The 23,881-nt window shown below is 41.4% G+C and overlaps 1 protein-coding gene across 1 annotated transcript; it reads left to right on the forward strand.

The window, feature by feature from the left end:
- Positions 1-626: 626 nt before the first annotated feature.
- syt13 (synaptotagmin XIII) lies at positions 627-23,573 on the forward strand. Its single transcript, XM_060838409.1, has 6 exons — positions 627-842; positions 6,046-6,262; positions 10,364-10,498; positions 12,132-12,442; positions 18,161-18,284; positions 23,269-23,573. The coding sequence occupies exons 1-6, from the start codon at positions 666-668 to the stop codon at positions 23,571-23,573; spliced, it is 1,269 nt and encodes a 422-aa protein (XP_060694392.1). The 5' UTR covers positions 627-665.
- Positions 23,574-23,881: the final 308 nt, after the last annotated feature.

Here is a 23,881-nt window from a genome sequence, read left to right on the forward strand (position 1 = left end):
ACAGGACCTGCTGTATGATTAGCTGCTCCCTCGAGGAGTGAAATCATCGATTTTTATAGGAATCGCTTTGATACCTTCGCTGCTGCTTGTACAGAACTCAGACCTCATCCAATGCATCAGTGCAACGGGAAACACAAAACTGCTGTCTGTACATCTTATCTTACGGTAATTGGCGGGCTCTGTTTTTGGGAGTTAATAAATAAGAGATCTTGCTGTTGCAATTTGTTTCTGTGGTGTTAAAACAGATTCTCAACATGCTGTCACTTCCTGACGGCTCATGTGAGATTCGAGATGTGAAACGCGAACAATAATTTGCCTTTCGTGAGTGTTATATAAGTTCCCCGTTGCCTTTGGAAAGCCTTGCCCCAGATACCTGTTTTGTATCCCATCAGCAAAGCCCCGCCTCTCCTGCTGAGCTCAGTTTGCACCCACAGAAAGCGCTGCCCATGTCTCCCCGGCAGCTTCCCCTCTCTGCCTGACTTCAGGATGGCAATGCCCGAGACCTCTTGCTCGCCAGACCGCCTGCCAGGTTTCACTGTGCGTGAGGGATGAGTTCCCAGGGCAGGCTGGCCGAAGATAACTTCAGCCGCCTGTTCGAATCCGAGGGGACTGCAGATCTTTCTCAGAATGTGACCCGGGGAGCGGGGAGAGGCTCTCAGACCGCGATGGCACTTCCACTGGCGGCAGTCGGGGGCACACTGGGCACAGTCGCTGGCTTGCTGGCCATCTGTGTGCTGGCCTTGCTTTGCCGCTGTTCCAGGAAAAGGGCAAGAGACTCCAAGAGCCCCGAGAAAGCTGGAGCTACCGTGAGGCAGAGTAACATCGTCAGCACGGCGCAGCAGGTCAGTGAACACAACTCTCACAGCAGTTAGTCAGTCAGTCACTGACTCAGGAATCTTAGAGTCAACTAGATACATCTTAGAAACAATAACAAAAAAAACCACTTAGGATCTCTCGCATGAAGCCACATTCTTAACGCTGTCAGTGTCACTAGCCAAAGTTGCATTGAGGATAGGGAGTGTTGCAGAGAGGAGAATTCTCACATTGCAGCTGTAAGCCACGGCTCGCCCAGTTACTCTCCCATGAAAGCTAATACTCCAAAGTTTGACATTTGCCTGTATTACTGATAGAATCGTTATTGAATGACTCTGAGATTGAGTCATTCTAACTGTTCTGAATGTTAGAGAAGGACTTGTGTACTTTCTGTTTTAGAGACCCCTGAACACTGAAGTCAGTGGAGACATATCTTATGGTCAGAGAAGAACCACATCATGACAGCCTTGGTCATGTGTGAGCCATCAGCAGCAGCTAAATTGTTTTCACCGGTGATCATAAACTAGTCTAGCCTTCACTCTCTACCTTTATACCAGTGCTAGTTTAGTGAAATATTCAGGAGAGTCTGACAGGAGCAACACTTAAAAATTGTGTCAAGCTACTGAAACTACATTATTGGACTATTTGCATGCCAAACAGCAGATGCAGTAAGTGACTGGCAGAGCTAAGCAACCAAAGCTCTGTAGTCCTGCGTCATCCAGCTGCCAATGGTGATGAATAACTCCACTGCTCATTGGAGGTAAAGGCTTCTCAGATATCTCCTTCCCCTCGGATAAAGAGGGTTGGAGATGCAACGCATCAATGAAGCATTCACAACAATCTTCAGCCAGAAGTGGACAGCATGGTGGCTCAGTGATTAGCACTGCTGCCTCACAGCACCCAGAGAGTCAGAATCAATTCCAGCCTTGGGTGACTGTCTGTGTAGAGTTTGTAGGGTACATTCTTCCTGTGTCTGCATGGGTTTCTTCCCACAGTCTAAAGATGTACAGTTAGGTGGATTTGCTGTGCTACATTGTCTCTAGTGTCCAGGGATGCATAGATTGAGTGGAATAGTCATGCAAAATGCAGGGTTACAGGGATAGGTATGAGGATGGGTCTGGTAGGCTGCTGTTCAGAGGGTCGATGTGGACTTGATGGGCTAAATGGCCTGTAGAGAAATAAAATCTAAACATTGTTCCTTGATATTCAATGACATTCATATCACTGAATGCCCCAATATCAATGTCATGGAGGTTATCATTGACTGGAAACTGAATGGTTTTATGTTAATATCATAAATACAGTGGCTACAAGAGCAGATCAGATGCTAGGAATTCTGTGGCAAGTAACTATCCTTTCATCTCCCCTGTTCATCAGCTACAAGGTTAGGTCAGCAATGTGATGAAGTGCTTCCAATTTCCTGGATGGGTGCAGATCCAATAACAGTCACAAAGCTTGACACCATCCAGGACAAAGTAACCCACTTGATCGGCACCACATTCACTAACTTTACTCATTCAGTACCTCTACCACCAATGTACAATGGTTACACAAGATGGATTACAGAAATTTCCCAGAAAACTCCTTCTGACAGCACCTGTCAAACCTCCAACTTCCTTTACCTTGAAGGACAGGAGCAGCAGATGCATAGAAACGCAACCACTTTCAAATTGCCCTCTAAGTCACATACCATTCTGACTTCTATATCAACTATATAACTATATCAACTTTGGCAATGGTACTCTGTCTCTAACTGAGTGTACTCATGGCCTGGTACCAAAATGTCAGATTTTTTACCAGTTGCCAACTTTAATATCAAAAAGGTCAAATGGCTTGTTACTTGCCAATTGCATTGGTGCCACCTGTCTTGAAGAACAGGTAGATGCAGGATCAGTGAACAAAAGACTGTACAATGGCAACTGGACTGAAAGTGGTTGAATAAAATAACTGCAGCAATCAAATCCGCTCCTTCCATTCCCCAACAATGTTAACTTCAATTCACTTTTTATTTTGAAGAAAATGATTCTGTGTGGAAGTGGTCACCGGTTTTCTGCCACAGAAAGAAGTTAACTTTCTTCCCACTGAGTACATCACAACGTGTTAACACCCAGTTGACTCTTTTCAGCTTTTGGTTAGTGTAATGTCCTGTTGTCTCTTAAATTATTCTGCAGAAGTCTGGGTACATTTTAATAAGAAACTTCTTATTTTTATTTTCCTTCATATGTTACTTAGTCATTGATTGACATAGTTACAGGTGATCAGGTATATCATAATCCCATAGGCTCACTCTGTTAAACCATACTTATGTCAGATACAGTACATATGACTTGCAGAATTAAAGCTCCTATTATACTTGCACAATATTGCACACAAACCTTTTTATGCCTATCTTCTCATGCTCAGTATAATGTTCCATTTTCTTCACCAATTGTCCTTATGTGCTCATTACATTGGATAGTAGACCACTTAGGCCAACTGGGGGGTGCCATGTTTATGCTCCACTTGAATCATCTCCCATATTTCTTTGCACAAATCTACCACCATAAACTTTGATTCCTTTCTCCCTCTCTGTTTAGCTAGCTTTCCCTGAAATGTATCTACATCAATTGCTTCAACCATACCACTTGTTAGTGAGTTCCACATTCTTCCTCCTGTTTGGTTGAAGACATTTGTTATGAATTTCCCATTTAATATTTTTTGTTTTTGCTGACCAAAATCAGACCCACAGATCTATAGTTCCCAGGCTTCTCCTCCCATCCCTTCTTAAACAAAGGTAACATTTGCCACCCTGCAGCCATCTGGCACCTCACCCATACTTATAGATGATGCAAATATTTCTGCAAGAGGCCCTGCAATTTCCTCCCAAACTCCCCACAACATCCTGACATACACTAGATCAGATCCTAGAGATTTGTCACCTTTATATTTTCTAAGACCTCTCTTTTGTAATGTGAACTGTTTTCAAAGTATCGATATTTATTTCACTGTGTTCTCTAGTCTCCATTTATTTCTCCACAGTAAAAACTGACATGAAATATTCATTTAATATCACTACCATCTCCTGAGGCTCAACACAAATATAGCCTCTTTGATCTTTGGCAAATGAAGTTTAATTTGGATGAATGCGAGATATTGCATTTTGGTGAAACAAATAAGTGCAGGACTTACCCAATTAAAAGCAGGGCCTTGGATAGTATTGTAGAGCAGCAAGAACAAGTAGTTCATATTCATAATTCTTTGAAGCTTGTGTCACATGTAGATAGGGTGGTTAAGAAGGCAGTTAGCACACTTCATTGCCAAAACCTTTGAGTGTAGGAGTTGGAATATCATGTTGAGGTTGTACAGGCCCGGTGGTGAGGCCTCTTCTGGAGTGCTGTATCCAATTCTGATCGCCCTGTTATAGGAAGGATAGTATTAAGATGGAGAGGGACTGTATGACTCTATGGAGGAAGCTGTTTGTAGGTTAAATTTGTCTTCAACCAGTTTAGATTTGTACGCAAAATAAAAACAGGATAGCTGTCAGACAGTAATTGTAAAATTTAGAATTAAAAGACAATTTAGATGGGTACATGTCACTTTAGTGTGGGTCTCCTTCACGAGACAGATGCTAGGTGAAAACTGGGGATTTATGCACAATATCCTCAGGTTAGTGCAAAATGATTAATCACATCTAAAAGAACAGGATGAACAGCAAGGATCTAATTTGCTGAGCCAGAAACAGAGAAGCTCTGTGGTGAAATTAAATTTTATTTTTGTACAATGAAGCCAGAGTTTTCTCATGGCTCCCTTGCTTAACATTAAATCAGCAGTTCCCAGAAATATTTGCTTATATCAACCAGCTTTAGGACAAACAGCTCTCACCGTGTCTAATTAAGAGTACTGCTGTCGATGAGATTAAACGTTATTAAAATATTATTATCTCAACAGGAATGAAAATTGGGAGGAATATCTAAGAGGTGTCTGAGCAAATATTAATGTAGCTTGGGGAGAGACTTCACAAATTGTTTGATAGCTGACTACACCCTGGAAGAGTTGAGTGGTTTTGGTTGAGTGCAGGGTATAACCAAGAATATGTGGCCACTCAGGTCAAGGGCTTGGGTAGGTCAGATGGGTGAATGAAGCTCATGCACCACTTGGATGCTGAGTTTTTTCTACCCTTATTCAACCAGAAGATCTTAATACATACTATTTCCTCAATGATGTGACTGATTCCATGGATACGTTTAACTGTTATGAGACCTGTTCTTCCCCCTTACACTCTCTGGGTGTCCCACTCCCTGTCCATACTCCAAGGCTGGTGCTCTCTGTCTCTTTCCAGTCCTGTCCTTGCCAGTATGGGTGCCCTTGGTCACAGCTAAGGTGTACCCTGCCCAGACAAGTGTGTCCAAGTTTGCACAAAATCAGTATGATTTCAACCTGGACAAATACTAACCAATCAGTCTGCTCTTGTTCATCAGTAAAGTGTTGGAAGGTGCCATCAACAGTGTTATCAGGTGACAGCAACCTGTTCATCAATGTTCACTTTGGTTTCACCAGGGTCACTCAGTTCCTGACCTTATTGCAGCCTCTGTCCAAATAGGGTCAAAAGATCTGAATTCCTTCTATCAAAGTAACAGTTGACCAAATATGGCACCATAGTGCACTACTGAACAAAATGCAGTCAACTGGAAATAGGAGAAATCCCACCAAGGGTTGGAGTCATGCCAAGCGCCAAAGGAAGATAGGTGTGGTTATTACAGGGCAATCATCTCATCCCAGGACATTAATTGCAGGAAATGCCCTAGAGCCAACCATGTCTAACAGCTCATCTCTATCATAAGGTGACAATGGGATGCTCACCAATGATTGCAGAACGTTCATTTCCATTTGCAAATCCTCAGATAATGATGCATTCTGTGTCCATATGCAGCAAGACCTGGATAATACTCAGGTTTGGGCTGATAAAGAGCATGTTTGACATTGTTGTGTAAAAAATAATCCCACATCTATGATGAATTTACTCTTTTAATGATTGATAAAAGGGAAGGGGATAGTCCCTTTCTCCAGCCTCAGCAGCGACTTTCTAAAACCGGTAGAAGATAAAAGGTACGTGGTTGAAAGAAAGTAAGCTAGCAGCGTATGGTCACAAGAACATGAATATACAGAACAAAAGCACATATGTTACCTACACCTGCCAGTTTTCTAAGTTCAATTTCTCCTAAACATAAGTCTCTTGTTTAATTGCTGTTACAGTTTAGTTTGAAGAAGACTACAGAGCCAGTCCAGCCAAGGACTCGGCTGACAACCCCAAAGATCTACACCCCTGAACCAATGGCAACATCACCGGAATTCATAAATTACACTGACTACACATTGGGGTCAACAAATGAAACAACATCAGTCGACGGGGGAGAAACTGACAGTTTAATGGCAGACTCATCTGAAGAACTCTTTATTATTTCCAAGAACGGTAAGGCAATGCTCCAACTAGTGAATAAAGTGCTGCCAATCCTCCATGATTTAAAATATTGCCAGCATAGTAACAATTTTGTTCTAGAAGTCATGACCTAAGTGGTTGACAATTTGGTGTCCTATGTGCTTCTGGGACCCCTGTCTGCCCCAGTGTTAATGCAAGTCAATAAATTCTCTGTGGTGTGATTTAGAAATGGAAGTAAAATTTTAAAAATTGAAACAGTTCTGACTGATCCAGATAGCAATATGGATTGTACAATGGATTTCACAAAATGCTGCATGATGCTAACCCCAAAGTTGTCTGCTGGATGTTCTTTTAATAATTGGAAGGTCTCCCAGCATTGTGGCTTATCTGTGTACTGATCTCAGCTGGACTGTCAAGGAAGGAGATAGTAAGAACAGGTGAAGATGACATTTCTTCCAGGAAGTTAAGCATGTATTGAAGTTAAAGAAGGGTTAAAATTTCTTAAGGTCTATTTTCAAGTCTGAAATGAGGACTCCTGAAATTGGACTCAATCCTTCATTAATGCTGCTTGGGTGAGCTCCCAAGGAGACAGTTGTGTTGTATTGATCTTGTAGATTAACTAGTTAGAGTATATCATATAAATATAAATCATTATTGTATTTGTAATCTTGAAATCTTAGTTAGTTAAATACAATTTATTATGGACCAGCCCAGGCACTCCCCCTGCCCCCACCACCCACCCACCCAAAATAGTAAAGGGGTAGTCTAAACCCCAACTTTTATATTGACTTAAAGAGAAGTGTAAAGTGTTGTGTTCCAGATGCAGTTCAATTGGTCCATCACTACCTTAGCAAGGTTACTTTGCAAAACAGTTAAGATTCTCATGTGCTGCCTTTCTCCAGTCCAGCAGAATGAAATACTGAAAGTAACAGCCTGTCTCTCCTTATTTCTAAGAGGAAGCCTCTCGTCTAAAACTCTAGCAGTACAGGACTCAAGTTGCTACCTCAGCAGAAATCTTCTCAATAACTGAAAGCAAAAGTAAAAACTTTCATGGGTCTATGTGAGCCCTGAGCCCACCTACTCCTACTTCTTTTGTCTAATTAAAGAAAAACACTCTGGGATAACTCCAAGCTGTTTACTAACTGCCTGTCTGAAGCAGACACCCCAGTACCACAGTGGAAACACCTCTCTGCAAAAGAAACGGCACAAGAAGTACACCTCTCTTAAAGGCACAGTACTATCACCAATTTAATGAATATGGCAGGGCAGGGGATGTGTTGCAACTGTAACATGTGAGTGTGCTGGACACCACTGTGATTCACGTAACTACATCTTAATGTGTTTGTAGCTCAATGACCTTAAGCTCCAAGTTAATGAGCTGGAGTCTGAACTTCAGACATTATAATTAACCAGGCACTATTGGGGAAAGTCAGGATCCCAGGGCAGTACTAATAATAAGCATGACTGTAGAGAAGACTCTAAATCCAATAGTATGAGCTAGGGGAGGGTTCACATAAGAGTAGACTTAAGGAATTTAAAGAAAAAGGACATGGCAATACAGCAGAGCAGCATAAGTGTAACGGTACCCAGAGTACAGCATGAAGGGACAGAGCAAGAATAGGAATGTGCAAGCAAGAGTTGAAGAAAATGGCAAAAAGACTGAATAAAAGGCACTTTATGAATGTTGCATGTGTCCAGATAAAAAGTTGGCTGTGCAAACTAAAATTAATGGGTATGACATGATGGCCATTGCAGAGACATGGTTGCAAAATTATAAAGGATGCAAACTAAATATTTAGGCGTATTTGATATTTCAGGAAGATAGGAAGGAAGATGAATGAGATAGGATATATGTTAAGAATGAATAATATCATCATGGTAGGGAGAAATAATTTTGGCTTGAAAGATCAAGATATCGAATCAATTTGGGTGAAAGTAATTAGAAAATGTTAGTAGTCACTGGTGGAAGTATCTTAAGGTTCCTACAGCTGCTTTCTTTTAGACCTTAGTGTGCAGTGATACTGAATGCATTAGTTCCTAGATTTTGGAAATGTATTGGAAAACTACAAATATCATACTTCTTTTCAAGAAAGTAGGGAGGTAAAAAGCACAAAACATTTGACCAGATAGCTTAACATTGTTATTGGAAAATATTAGAATTTGTTATTAAGGAAGTAGTAGCAGGACATTTAAGAAAGAAAAACTGTGGTGTAATCAGGTAGAGTCAACATAGTATTAGAATTAGAATCCCTACAGTATGGGGTCCACACCAACCCTTCAAAGAGTATCCCACCCAGACCTATTCCCCTACAGCTATTACTCTACATTTCCCCCAACTAATGCACCTAACCTACACATCCCTGAATACGATGAGCAATTTAGCATGGCCAATTCACCTAACCTGCACAGCTTTGGATTGTGAGGGGAAACCCACGCAGGCACGGGGAGAATGTGCAAACTGCACACAGACAGTTGCCTGAGACTGGAGTCAAACCCAGGTCCCTGGCACAGTAAGGCAGAATTGCTAACCACTGAGCCACCATGCCATCCGTTTAATGGAAGGGAAATAGTTTTTGACAATTCTGTTAAGAGTTTTTTGAAGATGTAATACACAGGGTTGATAAAAGGGTGCTAGTAGATCCAGTGTACTTGAATTTCCAAAGGAATTTGATAAAGTTTCACATGAAAGGCTGCCATATAAAATAAGAGCTTCTGGTTTAGAGGGTATTATATTAGCATGAATAGAAGACCAATTAATAAAAGGAAACAAAATCAGAATAAATGGGTCATTTTCAGGTTGACTAACTTTAACTTTTGAAGTGTTATAGTGATCAAAGCTGGGCCACAATGAAGGGGTTGAGTATATGGTAGTTACATTTGCTGAGATATTTATAATGAGATGGCCCACTTTGGCAGGAAGAATAGAAAAGCAAAATTATTTAAATAGAGAGAGAGAGACTGCAGAAATTCGTGGTACAGAGGGAGCTAGGTGTTATGTTACATATGTCACAAAATGTTAACATGCAGGAAGTGAATGTTAACTTGTCGGCGCAACTTTGAGGGCCGAAGGGCCTGTACTGCGTGTAATGTTTTATGTTCTATGAAGTGAATAGGAAGATAAATGGATTGCTGGCCTTTATTGCATGGAGAATGAAATATAAAAGTAGAGAAGTCCTGCTAGATTTGTACAGGGAATTGGTGGTACCTTAGTTAAGGAAAGATACATGCCTTGGAAGCAATTCAGAGAAGATTCACTCGGCAGATTCCTGGAATAAAGAAGTTATCTTAAGAGAAAAGGTTGAGATAGGTCCATTGGATCATTCAAAAGAGTGAAAGCTAATCTTATTGAAACATAGAAATCTGGAGGATTTAACAAAGTTGAAGCTGTGGGGCGTTGTTGGAATTTAAGATAGAAAGTATGGTTTTAAACTAAGGGATCTCTGATTTGACTTCGTAATGAGAAGGGAGGTGTATTAATCTCTTCTACAGAGAGAACTAGAGGCAGTCTCATTGCCTATATTCAGGGCAGAGTAAAACAGACTTTTGATTGACAGGAGTCAGGTTCGATAGAGACAGACAGAAAAGTGGAGTTAAGGCCACCTCCTCCTGCTCTTGTTATTGTGTTGATCTGATCTTCTATTCAGACAAGGCACATTTCAAAGATTCTTAACCTGTATGAGGAGCCTGGAAGAACAGCCTGTTCTGCTGTAGCCTCTGAGATGAGCCTGTATTGTAACTGTACTGTGCAAGGGCAGCCCTATATGGCATTAAATAGTGACTGGATAATTATTCAGATTTGACTTTTAAAGACATATCCATATGGCCTACATTGTGATGTTGCTATTTAATGTGTTATGTAGAACTTTATCACTTATTGTCCTCTTGTACAGGGTTTTAGAGAATTGTTTATCATATTGGGCCATGATGTAAGGCAATTGTAGAAGCTTGACAAAAAACATTACAGTTTGTGATAAATAACTCAAAACATAAAATATTGAGTTTGGAGGTAACTGTGATTGGTTAGGTAGTTGAATGTGCGAGAATCTGTGATCATGTGGTATGAAAAATTTTGCCCCATCCTTTGCCTGAATGATTACTCATTACCATTCTTTCCTTCCTTCTGATTATATACAGCTGCTGTTGATGCTGCTTCTCTATCTGATGATTTGGAGAGTGAAATATCTGAAGATTGGCTGGAAGCTGTGAAGCTGCATTATGCAACAAAATATAACTACCATAAGTCGGAACTGCATCTCACCATTATTGAAGGTGTAGCATTGGTTCAGTATAATTCAGGGCACAGTGTAAATGAGGTAGTTGCCAAAGTCATAATTACTGAGTTCTGGCGATGAAGCAATCATGTGTAGCAGTATGCCTGGGAAAATGTTTGGTGATACAGCTATATTGCCTGTTAATAAACTCAAGACAATTTTCAGCTATGCTGGACACATTACCACAACATCTGTTGCAGGTGGGACTTCTTGAACTGAGGCCTCCTGGTCTAGAGGTAGCAACATTACCTCTGCACCACCAAAGCTCTTTCAGCTACACTGGACTTCAACTAGTTAGTTCCCTACCATGCCCAGACATTTACAGTCGCCAACTATGATAAAGAAAATTAAGTTTAATTTTCTTTCCTCTTCTTCAGGTTGACTTCCATCAACACCAACACACAATCAAGCACTCTCTGTCTGGCCCCTACTTATCTCATCCCCCTCCTGCCCTGGCTGAGTTAGGGAACTCACAGTAGCATATTGCTGAATGAACTGTAGTGTTGTGTGAATTTGGCGCTCTTAAACCACTTTCAAATTCAGTCACTGCCTCAAATCGCAGCTAATAGTAAGAATCATCTGAAGCATAGTAATATCAAGAACATTACTGGATTAATGTTTCCTTTGGAGAGTAGTCTCCCATTATGCTATAACTGTCACAATGGGTGTTGTAGCTTCCAATTGCTCCAATCACTTTGGGATTTTTAGTTTACCATTTCAGAATGACAATGCTACCATCAGTTTCTTCAGCATAACTTCCTGCTCTTCCACTATCCTGTGTTTTACATAAAGGTCATTGCAATTCCATCCCTGCTTCCATTTCCCAGTGCCCTTGTGCAACGTGATCTTTTTATGAAAGGACAGATGGATGAACTGGGCATCTTTACCCTTGTTACTCAGTTGGGCATTCAAAACATAAGGGGATTGCAGCACCGCTCCACTCTTTTGATTTCTTACAGCACTCCTGGGAAAGGAGGATGTGCAGATGGATGGGTATGCACTTTACAGAGTGACTTTCTCATTCTCAAGGATCCCGTGCATTTCACAGGCAATAATTTACTTTTGAAAAGTGGCCACTGTTGTTTAACTGGCAGATTGCTTTCATGGGGAATTGCTGTGCACAGTTAGACAAGATCATAGGAACAGAAATGGGCCATTTGGTATTCAAGTCTGTGCTTGGCTTTATCACCTAATGAGCCATGTAGTCTGATCCTTCCTCCCTCCTTACACATTTCTCTTTTGGAAATACTTCTGAACCTAATTCAGTTTGTGACAACAAATTGCATTTTCTAATAATTCTTTCTGTAAAGAATTTTTTTTTCAAACCTCGGTGTTAAAAATTGTGGGTTTGGCTGTCTTGTCACTCCACTTGTTCCACAGACTGTCATTTGTAACCTTAAATCTGGAATCATGTTTTTGATGTATTTAAAGTACAGGTTAAATGAAGAAACTTGAAGAAACCAAAAATTAGCATCTGGTTGCCCTTCACGTAAAAACCATTCTCAGGGATGATGATGTCATACTACTCATTCATTAAATCATTTTTCTTAGATAATGAGTAATATTGCAGCCAACAATTCAGATTCTAGCTTGCTGTCTTTCTTCCTTATATTTATTTTACTGTTTTCCAGCCCAGTTCATAGATACAGTGGAAAATATGAACTACTGCGACATTTACGTCGTAGGTACTTTGGTCACAAAACTTGGAAAGACTGAGGCCGGGACCTCCAACCAAACCAAGACCTTATTCCCAGTTTGGCAGGAGACTTTGATCTTCCCAGTCTCAAAAGAACACCTGCGGGACGGGACATTGACGCTGGCTCTCTACAGCTATGACAGGTATTCCAGGCATTACTGTGTGGGAGAAGCACAAGTCCACCTACCTGACATGCCGATGGATGCAAGAACCAATTTGTGGATCAATCTGAAAGCTCCTGAAAAGGTATCACCTTTTATACCTTCCCAGTTCAGTTTGCTCACTGAAATTTTATATGTATATGTTATTACAAGGCCTCTGGGATCACAACGATCTACATAAGCAGATGTAGTGAAGCAGCTCAATGTCTGAATTATTAATAGGACCAATCAGGCAGAGAGGAAGTATTTGTAGATTGTGGAAAAAAACTTGATTGTATAGACTTGTTGTAAAGGGAAATGAAAGCTATTGAATTGCCTCTGGGATTGTAATGCTAAATATTATATAAAGAAAGATATACTGCAACCACCTTTTGGAACTAAATGTGAGTCCAGGCATCTTTCTCACACCCACCACTGACAAAACTCAACCTAACACATGGCAAGCAGTTTGTTTAGAGCTGACTGGCGAGCTTTGGCACATTTCTCAGCTCATCGAGGGCCTTGACAGTGACGATCCATGACGACTGTCAATGTCTCTCGAGGCCCACTCCTTAGGGGTGGAATGGTGAGAAGGTAAATGTTTTCTCTCCTGTTACAGGGTGAGGGTAAGGAAGGGAGGTGTTTTGGTGTACCATAGGCATGGTGACCGCCAGTTTTTAGTGGCTAAACCCTTGTTTCCCCCACAATTGCCAGCATTTCGCCCCAAATTTGAGTGAGTGAAGACATTCCCAGACCCCTAACCTGGCAGGTAGATTGCCGTGGATACCCAGTTGAGAAAACGAGCCACCTTTCTTGCTCACCCGGTAAGCAGGTGATTGGGGAGATGGTGAGTTCAGTCCCTTAAATGGGTGTTAAGTGCCTTCTTAAAAGCCTTAATTTATAGCATGTTAAGATTCCTCAATTGATCTTCTCTCCTTGAACAATGCCATAAGGTGCCCACCTTTTGTACCAGGTGATCTTTGCTGCAGGCAAGAACAGATTCAACTTGAAACAACTCAGTGAGTCGCTGTAAGTTGCATGAGTTGATAGATCTTCATTCGTTTTCCCAAAGCAAAGTGGGTTTCCCTTGACCATGTCTGATGGTCTCTCCATGTGATGTTTTAATCCTAGCCAGGATGACAGGCTGCTGAGACCTTCACTTAACAAAACACATTTATAGTGAGTATAACATGGGTACCCCTCCTCCCACCTTACCTCCTATAAAAACACCATCCCTTATTCCCAATTCCTCCACCTTCACCACATCTGTTCCCAGGATGACCAATTCCACCTCAAAAAGTCCCAGATGGCCTCCTTATTCTTCAATTGCAACTTACTTTCCCACATGGTTGACAATGCCCTCCAGCACATCTTCTACATTTCACGCACCACTGCCCTTGAACACCACCTCTCCCAATGCAACAAGGACAGAACCCAGCACCCACCAACCCCACAGCCCCATGGCTGAACACTTCAACTCCTCCCCCACCCACTCTATCAATGACATGCAGGTTCTGGGCCGCCTCCACCACCAAACCGTTACCACCTGTCGCCTGGAGGAGGAATGCCTTATATTCTGCCTTAGGATCCTGCAACCACACGGGATAAATGTGGATTTCAACAGCTTCTTCATTTCCCCTCCCCCCACATTATCCCAGTCCCAAACCTCTAACTCGGCACCGCCCTCCAGACCCATCCATCACTGCCCCCTCAGATCTATCACCTTCTCCCTCACCTTCATCCACCTATTGCTTTCCCAACCTCCCCCCCCCTCCCAACCTCACCCACCTCCCATTTATCTGTCATCCCCCCCAGCCCACAAGCCTCATTCATGATGAAGGGCTTATGCCTGAAACATCGATTCTCCTGCTCCTCAGATGCTGCCTGACCTGCTGTACTTTTCCAGCACCACACTCTCAACTCTGATCTCCAGCATCTGTAATCGTCACTTTCTCCAACATGGGTACTCCACTGTGGTGATTGTAATGAGGTCAGCCAAGTGGACCTCAGACAACAGGAGTTCTGTCATTGGGGCTGTTAATCTGGTCCACTCTGGGAGCCATGGCTGACTGATATAAACAGGAGTGTCAGACATCCTGTTCATTCTGAGAGTTGGCTCTGAGGGAGCTGGATCAGTGTCAAGGACTCTCCACATGTAAATAAAGGGTGGCTTAGTGATGGGATACTGGCCTCTGTGGAGTATTTCAGTATTTCAGGAGAAAAGCACACTCCTGAAGAAACTCAGTCGCAACAGTCGCCTTTGAGTTGGGGTAAGCATTTCTGACATCATGCCATTATTTGGAAAGCTTGACTCCTTCAATCCTGTTATCAATTCTGGACCCAGTATGTGCAAAGAATGCATTAGCTTTTCCAGGCTGAAAAGCAACACATAATTCTCCCGACAGCTTTTTTGATTATTAGAAACCTAACTCCCCAAGTCACCACGTAATGAAAACTTTCAAGAGTTGGTGGATTTAATTAAAGAATATTACAACATGAAATTTCTTCTGATTCTGAGGTGCTATCAGTTTTACTCAGCAATTCGAGAACCAGTGGAAGCCATATCAGGATTTTTGACCAGGTTAAGATGACTGACAGAAGCGTGTGACTTTGATTTAACCCTTCATAAGATGCTAAGACCCCGTTTGGTGTGTGGGATTAATGGTGAAACCACGCAAAAGCACCTTCTAGCTGAAGCCCAACATAGGCTTCAAACAGGCACTGCAACAGGCCTTTTTCATTGGAAAAGGCAGCAAGTGGAGTATATGAGTGCAGAGTATTCAGATGGAAGTGAATACCCTCCTCAGTCCAACTGATCTTTGGGAACACCATTTGAGTGAAAGCAATTGCATAGCCTCAGGACATATCCTGAACAGAGGGACTCTAGGTCAATCCACAGCAAAACCCCAAAGCAAAGCTAAACCTCGGCCAAATGGTGAACATGATCTTCAGGATTCAGGCCAGCAAGCCATTGTAGTTGCTGCTGGTATGTGGATTCAAGACAGCAAAAGAGTTCCACTAGGCCTGAGTTGAATGAGAGAACTCATAAGCCGGCATTCAGCGGCGTTCATACCCTAGAAAGCCCACCTACATCTGGCTTGGAACAGTTAAATTGCTCAGCAACATCCAAATCAGATCCAATCAAAATAAATATCTGGTTAAATGGCCACCTAGTTCTACTTGAGGTGGATATCGTCGTGGCTGTTTCAGTGATGGCAGAACCAATCTTTAACAAAATTCGCTCTGGACTCCAACCCTTGAGTTTATGCAAGATCTTGGCTAGACTGAGAAACCTTTACAGATTAGATTAGATTACTTACAGCGTGGAAACAGGCCGTTCGGCCCAACAAGTCCACACCGACCCGCCGAAGCGCAACCCACCCATACCCCTACATATACCCCTTACCTAACACTACGGGCAATTTAGCATGGCCAATTCACCTGACCCGCACATCTTTGGACTGAAGGGTGCAACTTCGGTTCCAGTGTCTTATGAGAAGCAGCTGGTTTAGTTACCACTGATTGTAGTAAAAGACTCGGGCCCAAGCTTGGTAGAGTGAAATTGCTTGAGAAAGATTCACCTAGATGAGATCAACATTTTTGATTAAAAAATGGCTGCTTGAGAGACATTTTTCAGGAAGGTCCAGGGACTATCAAAGGAGCCAAGGCCACTTTGCATGTCGACCAGGAAGCAATTTCATGATTCTGCAAGGCCCCACCCAGTGCTGTTTGCCTTATGGGCAAAAGTAGAGGCAGAAATCACAAGGCTGGAAAGCAAAGGAATCATCAAGCCAATTTGCAGAATGGGCAGCACCAATCGTACCGACTGTGAAGCCCAACAGGTTGATTTGCCTTTTTGGGAATGTCAAACCACTTTTCACAGCTGGATAAATACCCAATCCCTTGCGCAAGGGATTTATACACTAAGCTACAGGGGATGCTGTCTTTCAGGAAGCTGGACATGAGTCATGCATACCTACAATTGAGGATTCCCAAATGTATGCTACGATTAATACTCATAAGGGTTTGTACCAATATACGATGCTATTTGGGATATCATTAATCTGTGCAATCTTTCAGCAGACGAGGGAGAACATGTTGCAAGGTCTATCCCAGGTCACCATTTATCTAGATGACATGCTTACAACAGGGAAGACCAATAACAAGCACTTAGAGAACTTGAACATAGTCCACAGACATTTCTCTCAGGTGAGCACATTGACTGAGTAGGGAAAAATGTATGTTCCAGGCACCCCAAGTGATCTACTGATCTGCATTGTCAACAAAACTATGTTACACCCATTGGAAGATAAGGAGAGGGCGATCAAAGGTGCCCCGGCTCCCATGTCTGTTTTGGAGCTTCGGTCTTTCCTTGGGCTGGTGAATTATTACAGCAAGTGCATCCATAATGTGGCTTCCATGCTGGTACTCTTGCCTCAGCTCTTCTGAAAAAAAGGATTAGCCTTGGAAATGCTCACATAGCCAAGCCACAGCTTTTGGGGAAGTGAAGAAACAGCTATCATCCTCTAAGTTGTTGCCATATTATAATCCCAAGCAAGATCTGGTATTGACATGTGATGCCTCCCCGTATGGCATTCGGGTAGTATTAGCAAATGATGAAGGAGCAAAATATGCCTAAATCCTTGACAGCTTTTCCAACTGGTTTGGAACCCGTGGGTTCTCCCCCTCCATCTAGTTTTGAAGATAGCTCAGAATCTGAGTTGGAATGGCAGGAGTCGCCACCTCGACATCTTTGCTGCCTGAAGAAAAGTGAATGTCTTCTGAGACACTCCGGGCACAAGAGAAGAGCTTGTATAACAGGCAGAGTTAGAGGAACCTGACCCGGTGTTAAAATGCTCCAAGATGAGCTACAAAAAAAGGAACTGGCCTATGTCCTTGGACTCAGAGCGTGAGGGATGCCAAGATTGTAATGAGGTCAATCAGATGGACCTCAAAGGAGATCCCTGATTGGACCATATTAAGAGCCCCAACCAAGGAGCCCTGGCTGACAGATAGACAGGATTGTCAGATATCCTGTTCACTCAGAGCTGGCTCTGAGGGAGTTGAATAAATATTAAGGACTCTTCAAGTGTAAATAAAGTATGACTTGATGATGGGTTACCAGCCTCTGTGCAGTTATTTCACCTACCTTCCTGTAGGAGGTGTTTGAGTGCATTGTAAGAAAATTATCATTCTCTTCCACCTCCTGAAAAGAAATTCCTGTTCTGTAGCTGTCATATCTCCAGTCACAGTGCAATTTGAATTTGGAACTCAACAACTAGTTAATGGGAATTCAGGAATCATATGGGTTTTATATATTGAGTTAGAGACAATGAATCTATTTTTATGACACTTGATTAGATTTTTTAGCTTTTGCTCAGGACATAAAATCAGCCTTTCATTGTCTGATGAAAAATAATGGAAGAGTGTTGAGCCTTGCTCTGACAATACAGGACCTGTAAACATGTTTTTCTCTCTGTTTCTAAGTACGACTGATGACAATCCAATTAACTTGTGTTCACTTGCATGTGATTCTGAAGTGTTTATAGGTCCCAGAGGTAAAAACCAGAGGCAATAAGAGAACAAAGTCTGTTTAGCTTTCACATACAGGCAGTTCATTGGCAGAAAATTCAATAGCAGTTTGGTTAAGTGTACTTCTATGGTGCTGCCTAATCTATATTTAGCACATTTATATTGGAATTATACAATATGATTTCTGTCTTTATGTACTTGAGCAAATTATTTGAGGAGGAACTGCTTTTGGGAGCAGCTACTGCTGATGATTAAGAACTTTTCAAATTGTCACAAATGGCTTGTTTTCTAGGACTCTGTAACGTCGCCTGGTGAGATTTTGCTTTCTATTAACTACCTTCCAGCTGCCAACCGTCTCATTGTCGTTGTTATGAAGGCACGACACTTAAACTCAGATGAGCTGAAACATCTGATAGGTAAAAGACTCAATTCCTAAATACACACATACATTATTTTAAGAAAGCATTTCTTTTGTGATTTTTCAAGAATTTGCCAGTTTGATCTTTGTACAATTCCCTGCATCGTTTCATGTCCTCTGACTGAGGGAAATGATGAACAGCCTGCTATCAGTTACCACATTGATTCCTCCAGCGTTGATCAAACTCATTGCTGTCTTTTCAGATTTAGCCTCTTTAGATGCTGCTCAGATGCAAATTGAAGTCAGACCACTGTCATAACACCATCTGTCAACACGTTGATCTTTCAACAGTTTCAGAACACTCCCTAACCCTAACTGTTTACCCCTGTAAATCCAACATTTTTATTTCTTTTCAAATAAAATTTCAGCAACTTCAGATGATTGTAATTGGCTATCAGCACTGGTTAGCCTCAGGGAGTCAAAGTTAGTGAATTAGGGTAGCAGGATGCATTTTACCTCTAAGGTAGAAAGCAAGATTTCTACATTACAAAACTGATAGAATATACTCTGGCATCATTTAGCAGATAAGAAAGAGGCTGACCTTTGGGATAAGGAGAGGCTGGCTAGGCTGGGACCTTTTCCCCAGAGCATAGGAGACTGAGGGGTGACCTTCTAGAGGTCCATAAAATCATGAGACACATAGATAAGGTAGATAGCCAACAGCCTTTCTCCATGGTAGGGGAGTCTGAAACTAGAGGATATAGGTTTAAGGTGAGAGGGAAGAGATGCAAAAGGGTGCAGAGGGACAATTGTTTCACACAGAGGGTGGTGAGTGTCTGGAATGGGCTGCCAGAGATAGTGGTGGAGGCTAATACAATTTTGTCATTGAAGAAATATTTTGACAGGTCCATGGATGGGATACGTATGGAGGGATATGGACCAAATGCAGACAAATGGGACTAGATTGATTGTGAAAACTGGGCAGCATGGGCAAGTTGGGCCAAATTGCTGGTTTCCATTCTACAAACCTCTGACTGTATTGTAAAGGTCATCCTAAAGCTGAGTGCCAATTCCCTTGTGTATGTATTTGCAGAAGGTAATGAATGAAAGCAACTGCTGCATTATTAATTCTCTGTATATTTTACCATTTCTCATTGTATTTCAAATTTTTCAGTGGGTTCCTGTTTTACAAAAAGCTCTTACTGTCCTATCAGTAAATTAAATAAACAGGACAGCTCAAACATCTCCTTCCAGTGATAGCACAAACCAATTTTGACACATGCAGAACTTCAATTTGGGCAGAATGCATAAGCATCAAAATGTACATGCACAATAATGTTGGAAAATTTAAGTGCGAGTATTGTTAACCAGATTCAGTTGGTAGCACTGTCCACTTTGGTTATAGGTTTGTCCCAAAACACAAACTCCATTGTAGGACAGTTAGAAGATAATTCCTTCATAAAAGATGCTCTTTATATGAGCCCCCATCTGTAAGTTGAGGTAGATGTTAAAAATTAGGAGAAAGTGAGGACTGCAGATGCTGGAGATCAGAGTCAAAAGTGTGGTGCTGGAAAAGCACAGCAGGTCAGGCAGCATCCGAGGAGCAGGAAAATCAATGTTTTAGGCATAAGCCCTTCATCTAGATGTTAAAATTTGTAGGGTTGGCATTTCAAAGACTGGGATCCACAGTCAAACACCTTATGTGTGACTCATGTTCAGCCAAGACAGGAGCAGTGGTGATGCAAAGGCAATATAGTATAGATGCTGGAAATAAAAATCAAACATGCATGATTTGGAAAAAAAGTGAATGTACTGTAGCCAAATTTGCAAACAACTCAAATATAGGTGGAAAGGCAAGTTGTAAAAGGGATATAAACAGTTTTCAGAGAGCAATTGATAGGTTAAGTTGGCAAAGTTAGCAAATGGAGTATAATGTGGGAAAATGTGAAGTTATTCATTATAAAGAGAGAACAAAATATTTAAATGGAGAAAAACTACATAAAGCTGCAGCACAAAGGGACTTCAGGGAACCTGTGCATGAAACACAGAAAGCTAGCTCACAGATGCAGCAGGTAGTCAGGAAGGCTAATGGAATGTTGGCCCTTATTTCAAGAGGGTTGGAGTATGAGAGTAGAAAAGTCTTACTGTAAATGTACAAAGTGCTGGTGTGACCACGTCTGGAGTACAGTGGGCTGTTGTGATTCCCTTATTTAAGGAAAGCTATCATTTAATTGGAGACAGTTCAAAGAAGGTTCACGAGGGTGATCTCTGGTATGGAGGGATTGTCTTATGAGCAAAGCTTGGTACTGCATTTACTGGAGTTTAAAAGAATGAGGGGAGACCTCATTGAGACATGTAGGATTCTTAAGGGGCTTCACAGGGTCAATGCTGAGAGGATCTTTACCCTCCTGGGAGAGTCTACGACCAGAGGGCATAGTCTCAGAATAAAGGAGCACCAACATAAGACTGAGAAGAAGAGGAATTTCTTCTTTCAGAGGATTGAGAGTCTTTGGAACTCCTTGCCATAAAGAGCTGTGGAGGCAGAATCTTTCTGTACATTTAGGGCTGAGATAGATTCTTGATCAGTCAGGGAATCAAAGATTACAGGACAAAAGGCAAGAAACTGGAAGTAAGGAATGTGAAATCAGCCATAATCCTATTGAATGGTGGAGCAGATTCAAGGGGCTGAATGGCCTACTCCTGTTTCTATTTCTAATGGTCTAATGTCTTATATATGGAGAGAGAAATGGTTAATGAACCAAATCTTTGCTTTCTCACTCAGGGTCACAGGTTTGACTGAGTTACTTGGCCATATGCCAAGGACAACTGGTTAGAAAATTTGCCTCAGGTCATTGGGACTCTGTCCCAGTTGTTTTAAGATCTGTAAGGCCCTCTGAACTTCACTTCTTACACCAACCCTCCCCTCCACATATGCTCCCATAAATTGTTACTTGTTGATTAAAGAGTGAGTGAAAGGATTTCATTTCATTTAACCACTTCCGTTTTATAAAAGATTAAGAAGGAGGTATGCCTTTTGAGTTTAGCTGTTTAGTTATCAGAGGGGAACTCTGTTTAGTAACAGGTATGTACTGTGAAACGAAGCAATGAGCTATTTCACATTGATAAGTGTTGAACTGGTAAGCAAGAGAAAGCACCCATTCAGAATTCTGCCTTGCAAAAAGAATTGTTATTACAATCCTATAAGGATGTCAATCAGAGTAATTCACTTTCTCAATACCAGAAGCCTCTCCCACTTCAGAACTTAATCTAGTCCAAATAACCATACAGACATTGATTAAACTATACAAAGAATAATTCATTGATTAAACTATACCAAGAATATTTCATTGATTGACACATTTTGAGGTAACAAACAGAGCAAACACTCCATTTTCATCTATCAAACATGATGTGGAGGTACCGGTGTTGGACTGGGCTAGACAAAGTCAGAAGTCACATAACACCAGGTTACGGTCAAACAGGTTTATTTGAAATCACAAACTTTCAGAGCGCTACTCCTTTGTCAGGTAAAGTATCACTGAACATAATATAACTCTGTAACAAATTGGGGACTCATCTGGGATCTGGACAGATTTGGCTGGTTCGTGCATGGATCTGGACAGATGTGAACAGTTTTGGGGTAGGAAAGGTCCCAGCAGATTTAAACAGATTTGGAGATTAGTGCCCTAGATCTTTACATAAAACTTAGGTGAGAAGTGAAAATTCTGTTTAATTTATGTTACTTGTTGGATAAATCAAAAGTCGGGGGAGTGACTCTTAACATTGCTAAAGAGATTCTAGGATTTAAGGATGCTTTCTAAATTTGCCAAGAAAGTCTAGAAAGATAGGAAGAAAATGGGAGGAGACAAAGCTCTGGGAGACATAACCTGGCTGTAATTTTGAGAGACTAAATTCTATGGTTTTATGGTGTAAGTGGGACTCGTATTTTTTGAAACAGCATGCCATGAGGATTTTTTTATTTGTTAGTAGTTAGAGGGGAATTGGTTGGCTTGTTAGTAGTTCTGTTCAATGTTCATTGTTAGAGTTAGATAACTTGTTACTTGTTGATTATAGAGTGAGTGAAAGGATTTCATTTCATTTAACCACCTCCGTTTTATAAAAGATTAAGAAGGAAGTATGCCTTTTGGGTTTAGCTATTTAGTTATCAGTGGGGAACTCTGTTTAGTAACAGATTGGAATATAACAGCAATATTAAATGTCACTTCACCTGATGAAGGAGCAGCACTCTGAAAGTTTGTCATTTCAAATAAACCTGTTGAATCTATCAAAACCAAACCCTGCTGAGTTAATCTATTAATGAGTCTTGGAACTCAGCCTAGTATTCATAATGATGCCATCTGGGAGTTGTATAAACAGAGACAGATGTATTAGCTCAGAATTAAGAGTAAAGTTACACCCAACTCTGTTCCAATGTCACACTTCAAGTAATGTACAAGTATGCTGTGACAACATGGTCCCTATGACGTCTTCAAAAATTATCACTGTGCTCTCTATTGCTGTTACACCACACCTTGGCTACACATTAGGGATTGGTTTGGATTGGTAGTGCCCAATGCTCACGTTGCTTTCATTGCAACCAATAGAGGAAGGTGACTTTTAATCCAGCAAAGAAAGACTTTCATTTCTGTAAAACTTTTAATCATTTCAGAAGCTCTTATAGTGCTTTACAAGTAGTGAAGTACTTTTGAAAAATAGTGTATTGTGTCTTACAGTTAATATGCCAGTATACTTTTTAAGAGACATGCTCATGATATCATGACATCATCATTGTATAAAACATGAGTTATGATGTTCTAAGTTTCCACTTTATCAAGGGCTATTAGAAGCATAACAACACTGATGAAAGCATGCTAGGCACTGAAGTGCATGTAACTGTAAATATTTATATCTATCAATAGCTGTAATAAACATCCAATAATCAAAGGTCTAATCTTAACTTATTCCTGGTTTTAGCTTAATGTAGAATTAGAGAGTTTGTTACCCTGCCTCAGCTGAAATAACTTGTGACTCGTTCTTTATAGATGTTTCAGTGAAACTCACCCTGATGCACCAGTCCGTGAAGCTGAAGAAGAAACATACCAGGCACGTGAAGCACAAGATAAATCCAGTTTGGAACGAGATGATAATGTTTGAAGTGCCCTATGAGCTACTGTTTAAATCCCATCTTGAGATAGAGATGTTGAACCAGGACTGTACAGGGCAACACCACTTACTAGGCAAATGTAGCCTGGGTCTGAATTCTAGTGACTTAGAGTTAAGTCACTGGCAGGAAATGTTAAACAAGCCCAGAAAGCAGACTGCAATGTGGCATAAACTACATGCATAATCCTTTCCTGGGTAAAAACAATGATTGCAGATGCTGGAAACCAGATTCTGGATTAGAGTGGTGCTAGAAAAGCACAGCAGTTCAGGCAGCATCCGCGGAGCAGGAAAATCGACGTTTCGGGCAAAAGCCCTTCATCAGGAATCCTCTGATGCTGCCTGAACTGCTGTGCTTTTCCAGCACTACTATAATCCCTTCCTGCTCCATAGCATCTACTGGGAACTTTCAAGCTCCTGAAAAGATCCCTTTTCCTGAATAATCAATGAATAATGGCCCAAGAAATTCAATGGTGCTGTGCCCACCTTTCTAGC

This window comes from Hemiscyllium ocellatum, chromosome 18 (genome assembly GCF_020745735.1).
Source record: "Hemiscyllium ocellatum isolate sHemOce1 chromosome 18, sHemOce1.pat.X.cur, whole genome shotgun sequence".
Classification (NCBI taxonomy): domain Eukaryota; kingdom Metazoa; phylum Chordata; class Chondrichthyes; order Orectolobiformes; family Hemiscylliidae; genus Hemiscyllium; species Hemiscyllium ocellatum.